At 46.8% G+C, this 12,159-nt stretch overlaps 1 protein-coding gene across 1 annotated transcript; it reads right to left on the reverse strand.

Moving 5' to 3' along the window:
* Window positions 1–961: 961 nt before the first annotated feature.
* hapln1a (hyaluronan and proteoglycan link protein 1a) lies at window positions 962–11,807 on the reverse strand. Its single transcript, XM_047048271.1, has 4 exons — window positions 11,475–11,807; window positions 5,631–6,005; window positions 3,704–4,006; window positions 962–3,396 (listed from the first exon to the last, which is right to left on the reverse strand). Exons 1-4 carry the CDS (start codon window positions 11,566–11,568, stop codon window positions 3,107–3,109), a joined length of 1,062 nt encoding a protein of 353 aa, XP_046904227.1. The 5' UTR covers window positions 11,569–11,807; the 3' UTR covers window positions 962–3,106.
* Between the last annotated feature and the right edge of the window lie 352 nt (window positions 11,808–12,159).

The raw sequence follows: 12,159 nt of genomic DNA on the forward strand, positions 1-12,159 counted from the left end.
ACCCACCAAACAAGACATGTAGTTCAGTATTTACCAGTGTATGGACCATCATCCTGGCCTTCACTGCTGGGATGCTTGCCGAATCGTCACCAACTGACGTGTATTCAGGGACCAGGCATTCATTATACAGTTTCTGTATTTGTAGAAATTTACTCTCTCTGGTTTCTGGTGAATGGTTTTGTTTGTCTCGCACAGACAAGCTTTCCATCATTAGAGAGGCAGAGACTTGGAGTGATTACAGAGTACGGAGAGAAACAAACTCCGGTCTTTCTCGTAAAATGCAGGCGTCCCGTTGTGAAAGCAACGAAGAAAGAAAAAAAGTCTCTCAGCTGGTTCCTCGAGGATAACTGAGGGGTTTCTGGGATTGTTTTCTTCCCCTGAAAAGAGACACAAGTTTTGGAACGGAAATGGGCTCTGGCTGGCCCTGGTTTCCCGATCAACTCGGACTCTGTCTCAGGCTAATGCGGTGTGACCACAGCTCATTCACCACCCCGGGATGTCAGACACCTCGGAACTTCATCTGGGTATCTGGGACGAGACAGAAACGTGCGCCGTGTGAGCGGGTTACTCCTTCTCCTCAAATGAACACACATGTAACAGAGTAGAAGGCACACCAACACACACCAACACACACACAATCTGGAAATCTGTGTGTAAAATGCAAAAAAAGACTTATTGTCTGGTCTTCATTAATACTTCTGGAAGAGGCTATTGTGCGATCTTCTCAAATCAGACAGTGGACTTTTGCACGAGCGAAACACTGTCTTTTTTATAAATGGGGCCTTGTAATGAACACTGTTGCACGTACTGAAGTTTACTTGAACTCAACCCCATCTGCACATTGTTTACCAAGATCAATAGAGTCACGCTGAGTTGTATCTTAAAAGAAACCCGAATCCATGTCAGTCACACCCTTAAACCCTTGAAATGCATTTTATGAATAAAGTCACGGCTGCAATGGTTTTTATTTAAACAACTTTTATTTTGTGTTTGGTCTTTTGTTCGAAAAGGTACATGAAATTAGGATACCCCCTCAAAAAAAGAACACCGCCAACAAGTGTTGTGGCATGAAGAGACGGCAAAGATGGGGCAACTCTGCAATGTTTATTAGTTTACTTTTCGTTTCCGTGAAACCAGATTCGACCAGTTCAGCTGCAAGCAACCTTTACACTATACTGTAGTTACCAGACGTGACAAAGAGAGAGAGAGGGCTGAATGCAAACCAAAAAAAGGAAAAGCAAGACAAACACATTCAGTTCTTCAGTTATATTATACACTGCATAGATCATTGTTGGCTGGCGGTACTGGCTTTCTTAGTTGGTTACTCCCTAGTGATCTAGCACAATTGAGATGCAGAGAAGCTGTTCCAGTTGAATTTCTACAATCTTTCTCACAGTTACTTTGAGCTTCAAGCTCCCACTAGCTACTGCCCATTGATCCCTAGTTCAGAAATTGGGCCCCTAAGGATCCGAATCATTAGAACATTTGGTCGTGTGAAATCCCCTCCTAAGGTTTATTCTGTTCTGCTGAATGGATGCCTATGACAAGCCCCACATTTAATGAATTGTTACATGAAGTAAAATCATACCAAAGACTGAACAGAATCTGAGTTGAGTTTCCCTTTTTTAGAGTCCTTCAAAGGTGCTTTGAAGGATACCCCAAATTGTGTTGGGTCACCAACAAAATGGTCATCTTGAAACCATTACTGTGTGTCTGTGAGGGCGTTGTGTGCCTTGTGTTTGCGACTCCTCGTAACCTAAGCAACTTTGTGGGATTGACTGTACTCGGCGTGAGCAGGAGTTTGGATCGGTGTTGATCTTAAGTTGGCTGCCATTGCAGTGTGACACACATACGGCTGCTACCGCTGCCAATTGCAAATGTCCGATTACCTCACGGCGAGCAAGGATGAAATTGAATTCTGATGCAATCGTAATATACTCTTGGCTGTGGATGCGAGTCTGGGGATGATGTCGGGTTTGAGGAGAATGAGTATGTGCGACATGAAAAACATAACCAAAAATGTATATCTGAGACCGTAATTTATCACACACTGTACATACAAGCTAATGTGAGGGATGATATGGTATCGTCAAGAGAAATAGTAACACAGACATTAAAAAAGAGTAAAAATACAATATGCCATGACAAACGAGACAAAGGAGAAAAAAATGACATATACACACATTAGAAAATACAAACTGTTTGTTAAAAAAAAGCAACGCTAAGGGTTACATTTGTTAAATGATGTGTGAAACCTGATTATCCCCTCATCCGATAACAGTCCTGGAAACAAACATTCATTTCACCTCTGAACAGAAACTTGGAGAGATTTGAATCCCAGCTCATGCTGTGGAACAGGACCCTTCAGGGTTTTGAGTAGTGGGGGAACAGAGGGTTTTAAGTCGTAAAATCCATATGAAGAAACAACTGGCAAAAAGTGACATCCAGAGGGGAGAGGAGAAATAACTTTTCTTAACTTTCCAAAACTTCATGTTGAACACACCTTTACCCAGTTATTTGTATTTTTATGTGCAGCATTGCCAGCCTATTTGACACTGCTTTGTGAAAGACACAATATGAGAGTGTTGTGTTTACTTAACTGTGTAAGTGTTAGTCTTATTTGAATAATGGCATGTTACTGCCTTTTTTTATTTATTTTTTTTACTTCAAATGTTATCTATTAGCTTATGCACAGGAGGACACCTGCTCTAGATATGTTCTCCCTTTCACAAATCTATATATGGAAGACAAACCAAACTCGGATGCTGTTTCACAATCATCCCGTTTCTGTCTCTGTCACAAAGTTGGACCAAAGTGCAGTGTTTTGTATGGACTGTGTGTAACATTGATAGACTATTACAGAGAATGGTGAAAAGCTACAAAATATACGAGGATCGTTGCAGTATGAAAATTAGCTTTTACAGTATTCATTCTTTTGTAAGAATAAAAACAAAAAAAAAAGGTTATCACAGTTTTGGTAAGGTAATGAGCTCATGCTTAGTTCATGCGAGTTAAGTCCTGACATGTAGCTGTCTTTTATTGCTGTTGTTGTTTACTGTTGTTTCTCTTTGGTGGTTGCGTCGGCCTGATGCTGAGCCTCTCGCCCTCACTGCTGGTGTTTGAAGCAGTACACGCCGTAGAGCTTCTGCTTCTTGTCGGGGAAGCCCACGAAGCGCACGGCGGCCTCCGTGGGACTGCAGTTCTTCCGGGGTCTGGAGATGGGGTAGCGGACGCTTCCGTCGGCGAGCCAGCCGGAGTCGCAGCGGTCGTAGCCGTGCAGCTTCCACGCGGCGAACATGTGACCCACTTTGGCGATCTCGGCGCCGTCGTCCTGGCAGGCCTGCACGGCCTCATCAAAGGACAGCCTCAAGGGTTGGACCAACCAATAGAAATAACCTGAGGGGGCAGAGACAACAAGTTCCGATTTATTATTCTTTCTTGTGTTATTATGATTAGTAATTATACAATATGATTAACTTTGGCAAATAACAAAGATGAAATATGTTAATAATTCATCTTTTACCAATACCTACACTGAGTTCACATCCATAAATACTTTTTCAAATTGCAGTGAGACTGACAAATGAGCCATGACCACTCAGTCTGCTTCAGTGCTTCAATAACAGTGTCTGAATATTTGTGCTGTTTTTGGCCCAATCAACCCCCTAAAATATGATGACACCATAATAAATCATGGACTTGCCGTTGAGAGCTGAGGTGAAACAGAAGACGTCGTAGCGGCTGTTGGACTTGTCGCGCTGGCCGTAGTTCCTGAGGCCCGCCCCAGAGTTGGTGCCTCCGCAGGGTTCTCTGGGGTTGGTGATGGGGTACTGGACGGAGCCGTCGTTCAGCCAGCCGGCGTTGCACCAGTCCAGACCGCTCCTCCAGGCCTCGTAGAGCTGGTCGAAGTTGGCCACCACGGCATCCTGTCCCTGACAGGCCTGCTCGGCGTCATGGAAGTTGAGGTTGTAGCGGCCCAGGCGAGGAGAGTAGGGGAACACCACACCTGGAGGAGACAGAGTTGGACAGAACTGTTAAGCTAAGAAGACCTCACGTCCTCACGACTCAATGGAGTCCCTCAAAGGAAACTATGTCATACATCATAATAAAGTGACATGGCATAACATGACAAACACAAGCATGTGGATGTTCTGTCCAGTCATTTAGAATCTGAAGGGAACAGTCAGGTCCATTCATTGGCGACATTTTCCTTTTTATGGAGGTATTATGTAACCATGTAATGTATTATGTAAGCGTTTTTCGTTTATTTTTCAGATGCTCATTGTCAATCTGATTTATAGATCCGACCTTGCAGTGTGGGTTGACGAGTGTGTGGTCTCTCGTATATACCTAAGGGAATAATGCATTGGCTGACATATGATTTGATGTGTTAGTAAGTTTCAGGCCTATTACTCTTTCTAGCGAGTTGGGAGTGTTGAAGGAGCAACCATCTCCACAGGGGCGAGACTGAAGCTAACTGCCTCATTTCGCGTCTGTCTGCCCCTCAGCAGGGAAGGAACAGCTCATCTCACGCGAGCTGAAAGGTGTTACCTCAACTGCCTATTCCAAAAGTGTTTAATTTCTTGGCTGAAATAGAAAGACAACTTAGCAGGCCAGACTCACACACACACACTGCAATACTTGCTACTTTTTTTGACAATATGTGTTTTCAGAAGACATGATCTAAGGGAATTTGTAACTACGCCCAACTGACAAATTGAGCATTTACCCACTTCCAAGCATAAGGTCTACATCCACACCAGTCCTTGTATCTAATTTGAATATAACTCTGCGGTCGGTAAAAGCCAACATCACAGATGTTCAACTGGTTTTGCATGTTATATATCTCTAACAATGAATCCCATAGTGGTCCGCAGTGAGTTGGAGAGCTGGCTACAGTGTTGTCAGATGTGGAACTGCCCAAAGTAAGTTCACATTTGATTTGATTACCCAGAATCAAAGCTTTACATTGGACGTGACTGTGACTGTGCCAATGTTAACAATGGCTAGTTGTGTCAGACTGTTTTGATTATGGCTAGAGATCCTGCTTTTGTTCCCTCGGAGCCAAATCTGCTCTGGAGGTCTTGGCCCAGACTAGAAGCTACTACGATCATGTAATAGGACTGGGTGCATGAAGACTGCTGACTCAGTATTACCAACACAATGTATAACAAGCAAAGAACCGTTTTTCTTTGTTATATAATCTACAATATTTGTGCAATGTATACTCAGAAAGGACAAGAGTCTATTCATGATCATTCAAGTGAAATGAATGTTCCGGAAAGTTGGGGCGATGGATTAGATCAACTGGAAAATTAGTTTTACCTTACCGCTGTTACAAGCTGCTAACGGTCAATCATGAAAATATAGAATTACTTTGCAGAGAAAATGAACAAAAGCGGTTGGCTCTTTCATCTTTCTCGACAGATTACGATGTTGAAAGTGGAAGTGTTGAAATGAATGAACTCAAGAAACCCCAAAGGAACCTTGAGAGACGTTGATGTGTGGACTAACGTCTCCAAACTGATTCCTTTTCACCCGATGCAATTATTGAAGTGATCACATGAAGTGATGAGATGAAGCCCATGCGAGTTGAGAAGCCAAGTATAAAACAAAAGGGAGGGATTTACCATTGCTTTGGCCCGTCACCTCCAAAGTCACATCCTGAACGGTGTCGTCCATGCCGTCGATGACCTCGCAGCGGTATTTCCCCATGTCGTCGCGGGCGACGTTTTCGATGACCAGCGAGGCGTCGTCCTGGTCGGCCTCCTGCAGGCGGATGCGTCCGTTGTAGCTCCCGTAGCTCTTCTTGTGGAAGCCCATGGACACCAGCACGTCCTCCTCCGTGCTCTCGTCGTCCGACAGCTTGGTCCACTTCACCCTCATGCCCGTGCTGCCGAAGGCCATGCCAAGCATCCGGTGGAGCTGGCAAGGCAGAGTGACGTTGCCGCCGGGGGCGGCGAGCACCCTCACCCCAGTGCCCATGTCCGGCGGAGGTCCACTCTCTGGGAGGGGGGGGGGGAGGGGGGGGTAGAAAAGATTTGGAGAGGAAACTGATTTACACGGTTGTCTTTTTTGATGTCGTATCTAGAGTGGCGTTTTCTTCTTCAAACGTGAAATCAACGTGTTGGTTCTACCGCTGACTGGATTGCAAACACACGAAATGGACTGAAGATTGATCTCAGAACTGTGGCTTGGCATATGTGGTTAGCTACTAAGTATCACTGGATCGAAATGGCCTGCTTGATGACTACGTTTTGGTAGAGAACAACATTAAGAATCGCTGCCAGTTGAAATAGAATGCCTTGTAAAGTAAACTCCAATCCCTCTTATTTCGGCCAGCCAACCAAACCTTGGATTGTGAAATCAACTCACTATAAACTGCATGGCCATCATTATCACCAAAACCTGTTTCCCATACAATGTATAGGATTGGATGAGGTCTACATTTTGCAATAGAGCTTTCATGCAGGGAAACATGTTGGTTGTATTTACAGCAGAGTTACAGTCGCACACACTACAAACGTACACACACACACACACACACACACACACACACACTGCAGAGGCCAGACTAAGCTCTGTCATCAAAGTGGCCCCGGGGCCCTGATTAGAGTCATCTCTCTTTGGGCATCAGCCAGTCTCCTTACGGCCCCTGGACACAATCAGCAGCAGCAGCAGGCTGTATACGGACCCAGCCGCACCACAGCCAGCAGCCCCACTTATCAGGCTCCAGGTTGTTTCACATTAACCCCCAGGATCAAATGTTTATCTTTCATCCGCCCCAGCTGACTTGTGTAAAACATGACCCGGGCATCCCGCCAAGGCATGGAAACAAAGTCCTCTATTCAGCCCCCCCGCCCCCCCCTCCCTTCCCCCCTCCCCCACCCCCCTCCCCCGCCCCCCTCTCAAAAAAAAAGGTGACAACTACGGGTTAGCAAAAACAGGCTGTTTGTTCTCACACACTCAGAGGTCTGAGTCATTCTTTTCCTCTCCCTTTCTCCCTCTTCATCCTTCCATGCCCACCAGGCCACCTTCAGGGAAGCCGGTACCGTTAGATATTCCTAATGCGTTCCCACAATCTCCCTGACCTCCAGGGCTGGGCAGCCCTCAGGGACCCCCACAGTGTGACTACCAGGCTGCTTAGCCCAGGGACAACCTGGTGGATGCACTTGACCTATGACCCTTACACCACCGTATCTGTCCTGACTAGTAAAAGCTGGAGTTTTGCCAGAAGATCTGCAGTTCCCTGGGCAACACACACCACATACGAGTTACGAATAGTCTCTCCTTTTGGTCGGATACATTTAAACCCTCTTTTGATCAACACACTTGGTTGATATATCACAATTTAATGACTCCGTACAAATGGAATTGGCATGGAAATGGGTTCTCAGAATTAAAAACAGGGGATTGATTGTTTTTGTGTAAGCAAAGCCAGAAGATTGTTTGGCAGGTTTGGACCCCGTATCCCTTGTTGCAGAGCTTGCCTGCAGATGTTATGCAACTTTTCGTAAAAAAATCAAAACGAGTTCCATTTCAGAATCAGACAGTTCGAAGGGTCTTACATTCATTTGTAATGTATTTAGAGCAGAACATTTCTCATTTTCTTGTGCGTGCAGTAATCAGTCTCTTTCCACATCTCTCTTTCTTTCTCCGTCTCTCCCCCCCCCCAAAGGCTCTTTGCTGCATCTGTCTGTCTGGCCAGCCCTCTCACAGAGTCCCATGTCTACATCCCTTCAGGCCTCTCCATCCTCACCACCAGCCATGACCGGAAAAACAGCTCCTCTGGCTCCTCAACGAGCAAAACCTTTCCCACATGTGCCATTACGGATGCAAGGAATCACTACCAGGCGGTCTGGGTTTGCTGCCTTCCCCCTCTGATCCGCCGTGACCCACCTCCCCCTTCGCCGGGTCTCACCCATGTACGTCCTACCCTACTCCATCCCCATCCCCATCCCCCCCCTGCCCCTGACCTCCTTCACATGGCGGACACGTGGCTGGACTTTATGATACGGCCTACGCCATGTCAGTGGCCCGCCATCGTGTGGAGTGATTTAATGAACAGAAGCTGTGCTGTTAAATTCTTCTTTTTTTCCCTCCACCTCTAACCCTTCCTCCTTGAAAAAAAGATTTCCTTTGGGTTTGTTCCACCACCATCATCCTCCCCGAACCTCACACACACACACACACACACTTCCAGACACCTCACTTCCAGCCAGGCATTGAGACCAGACACACACACCTCACACTTTGTGAGGCAGAAATGACCAATCCCTTTCTGCTGCCAATCTCAGCGGAAACAATGCAAAGCTCTTTGAAGGTCCTTCTATCTCTCACGGATTACTCACGGCTTCTCTCTGCCCCATAAACTCTATGTTTGGGAAGCCACTGATGGGAGTTGTGATTGGAAACTGAACGCCCTGAATGACAACATCAGTCTTCAAACCCCCGCGGTTACCATGACAACGTCGGCTCCTCGCCAGCTCGACTCGCCGGGAGATTTACGCCGAACCATTTCCGATTCGGATTGGCCAAAGATTCGCACGAGGAATAACGGACTTCCTTGTCTTGTTTCATGGAAACATTGTTCCAGATGAATGGGCCCATCGTCGTCTGGTTGTGATTTCCAGTGCTCAGACGTGTGGTTGAGCAATGGGAATGGGAAGTACATGGGGGGAAACTAAGACATCACATGGGACGGTCGGATCCAGACTCCAGGACCATGCACCGTACAAAAGATACCCTGCACAAAGAATAGCCACACACAGCAAGTCGAAGGAAGACATACACGACTCTATCCACGGAGGAGAGCCGACGCACAAAAGCACATTGTGACAGACAGATATATAGACGAGCGGACATGCTTCAGGTCGGGAGAGAAATGGAGGGAAAATAGGGGGTTTTAAGAGTTCTTCCACGCTGTTTCCTGCTACCTCAGTTACCAGTGGATATATGGCCCCTCTGGGAGAATGTGCCCCCAATCCCTGAACACATGAGGTGACAACCTGGCATGTATTTAGGCTTATTGGCAAGGGGAGTCCTTTTCCCCGTCTGTCCTTTGTCACACCATGGCTTATGTATATAAGGCTGTTCCTGTGAGGTCGAGGGTCACCACCAATTTGAAGGATTTAACATATACAGCTGGGTCATTACGCCATAGGCACGCCCTTTCTCACCGAATATTTTCTTTAAGGAGACGGGGGGAGAGGGAATGAAAGAGTGAGGAGATTAAGTCAATGAACACATGTGTGCGACAATAAAAAAAAAGAAAAGAGGAAAGCACTGGCCAAGACCTACTGCCATTTTACGACCATGCACAATTCTCTCTCACTCCGTAAAGACGACACACCACTCAGCGATTGGAAACAGCTGCGTCTTTGAGGGGTAGCAACATGAAACTATAAATTTACTGTAACATCATAATGGTCCGAGTGACACGTATATGTTCTGAGTCTGCAGACATTTAACAGTTTAGTTAACAATCCTTTGTAAAGTTTGCCCATTAGTGGTGCCAAAGAAGTCAAAGAGGTTGAGTAGATTAGCAACTAATTACCCAGTCTGAATCTGCAAGGATATACAGGGCGAGATAGTATGTTACACAGCTGTAATGTGTGTGTCATTGACTAGAACACCACACCCTAACACAGGGCTTCTAAACATGGTACGCTTTACAACATCCTACATCTCTGCAGGCAGACTGAGTCAATATGTTGAGGGAATTAACAACCACAGCTGTGACCAGACACACATCTACACATCTACACACACACACACACACACACACAAACACACACACACAAACACACACACACACACACACACAAGGCAACAAATGTGCACTCAGAAAGTACACAAAGCACATAGGTACAGTTGCAGGCACACACACACACATGCTGGGCATGTTAAACTAATCTCATCTTGATACCCTGGCGGTTATTCATGTCTTACAAATCAGAAGTACATCGGTTTGATTTACTGTATCTGTTTTCACTTATCATACATAAAAGCACACAAAAGCAATGCTCCACAGTCCAGACGACACAACCCATACCAGCTGGTCCTCTGAGCCCCAAGCTATGTTTCCTGAACCTATCCCAATCCCAATCCCAATCCCAAATCCTTATCCTCAGCCCTAGCCCCAGCCCCGGCCCTGGCCCTGGCCCTGGCCCTAGAACTAGTTAGAGACCCAAACCTTAGCCCTTACACTAGACCAATCCTAGCCCCAGCCCTAGCCTAAACTTCAGCCTCAGCCCCAGATGCAAAAAACCCTGATGAGACCATGAGCTCAGAGGGAAAGGGAGAGTCATTTGGAGCGAGTTCAGCAAAGGGCTCTATACATTTCAGTGCGGTTGTTAATCTTCACTCCAGTCCTGTCAGGATGCATGTGACGCAGAGAATTTCCAAACACTCGGAGGGTCTGGGTGAGTCAGTGGACCAGGCACACCCCTGGAACAAGCATACATCAAGACCTCGCCATATGGCCAGTATAAAGATCTACTGTATGGACGAGGGCTGTGCCGGCCAGAGTCAAGGCTCTGACATCATGGGGCTCGAAACACAAACACACTCACTCACACTTACACACTCTTATGTACACACACACACACACACACCTTCAGTGTGACATCATGAGCCCACAGGAGTGGTGGGAGTATTTTACACAGAAAGGGCAGCCCCTCATCTCCATACCCCTGAGACCTGACGTGTACCTAGACTTTTCTAGAACTAACAACTCTTTTGATTTGCAGGGCAACAACAAGAACCGCTATTACGGTGCGCTTGATATAACATTTTCGTTCGATCCATCCTATTTCTCTCTCGGTGAAATGGATTTTTCGAAGGAAACCTTACTTTTCAGTGTACAGATGGGATTTGAAATGAGACCGAGATGTAATGGCTCCCATTTAATCTATGGATGGGGGGGGGGGGGGGGGGGGGGGGGGAAATTGCAGACAAAAATGGCCACAGGGCGAATCACCCAGAACACCTCATTTCGGATGCAAAAATATCACACATCATTTTCGGCATTAACCCCATTTCCCTCATAGTTGTACAGAGTGAGTCATTTTTGTGTGTAAAACCAGTAGTCTGGCCCCCATCCAGTGGGGTGGGCAGAGGGCCTCTCGGAGTGACAGGGTGATTTATCCTCAGCCAGCGAGAGCTGGGAGAAGAGAGCCAGAGAGTCAGTAGTGACTCATTCTGTGGATGGCACCCCAGAGAGGTTTCCATTACCAGACACTACAATGACCCTGCTGTTGCATGAGTCTGTCCCACCATTTCACTGAGCTCCAACACAACACTCAAACAGTACACGCGCGTGCATTCACCCGCGCACACAAAGGAGACGCACAAACGCACGCGGCACTTACACGGAGGGGGGGCACGCGCAGGCATACAGAAATGGACACACACACACATAGAGAGACGGGACTTTGCGCACCCTACACACACACACACACTTTTCATCTTACCTGTGATTGGATGAGCAGTGCTGTTGGCTACATCACCGTACACACTGCTGGCCAGGCTGAGGGAAAGTAATGCGCTGCATAGCAGACTGATCATTTTCTTGTCTTTGTTTTTTTTTTGTTTTTCTCACACCAGAGGGCCCTTGGACTGGAAATGCAAAAAGAGGTGCACCGAAAAAAGCAGATAAAAAAAAAAGACAGAGAGAAATGCACTGAATGTTTTGCTCAGCAGCAAAGATAGTCTGAGGAAGAGAGTTCTTTGTTCTGTGCCGGTAACCCTGGTGCAGCAGCTGCCGATGGTGCTACTGGAAAGTTTGGGCTCCTCAGAGGTCCAGACAAGTGCCTTTTATTGTATCCCGGCACGACGGAGACCACTCCCCCTCCCCTCAGACAGAGAGAGAGAGAGAGCCCATCACCCTCCACAGCTCCATAGAGACTCCCCTCAGCAACACCGTACCCCTTCTCCCCCCCCCCCCTCTGTTCCCGCTGTTCCAGAGGAGCAGGGGAGACGTGCATCAGAGTCAGAATGCCTTCAAACGCATCTCTGTACCTTCTTCCCCCGAGCCCCGAGGGATCGTTCCACAAGGAAACGCTTTCACCTCAAAGGGAAAATCACAATGTCGTCGAAAGCGAGTGACAAAGTCACCAAACTAAAAGTTCGACTCGTTCTTTTCTTTGTGTTTGCGGT

The sequence above is a fragment of the Hypomesus transpacificus genome, chromosome 24 (assembly GCF_021917145.1).
Source record: "Hypomesus transpacificus isolate Combined female chromosome 24, fHypTra1, whole genome shotgun sequence".
Classification (NCBI taxonomy): domain Eukaryota; kingdom Metazoa; phylum Chordata; class Actinopteri; order Osmeriformes; family Osmeridae; genus Hypomesus; species Hypomesus transpacificus.

Bases quoted from the DNA above. Each gene is read 5' to 3' on its own strand.
- hapln1a (XM_047048271.1), bottom strand. From the start codon at position 11,568: ATGATCAGTCTGCTATGCAGCGCATTACTTTCCCTCAGCCTGGCCAGC. The intron at 6,006-11,474 runs GTAAGATGAAAA...CCCCCCTCCCAG, and splicing joins CACTGCTCATCCAATCACAG to AGAGTGGACCTCCGCCGGAC. The intron at 3,397-3,703 runs GCAAGTCCATGA...CTGCCCCCTCAG, and splicing joins TTTCACCTCAGCTCTCAACG to GTTATTTCTATTGGTTGGTC.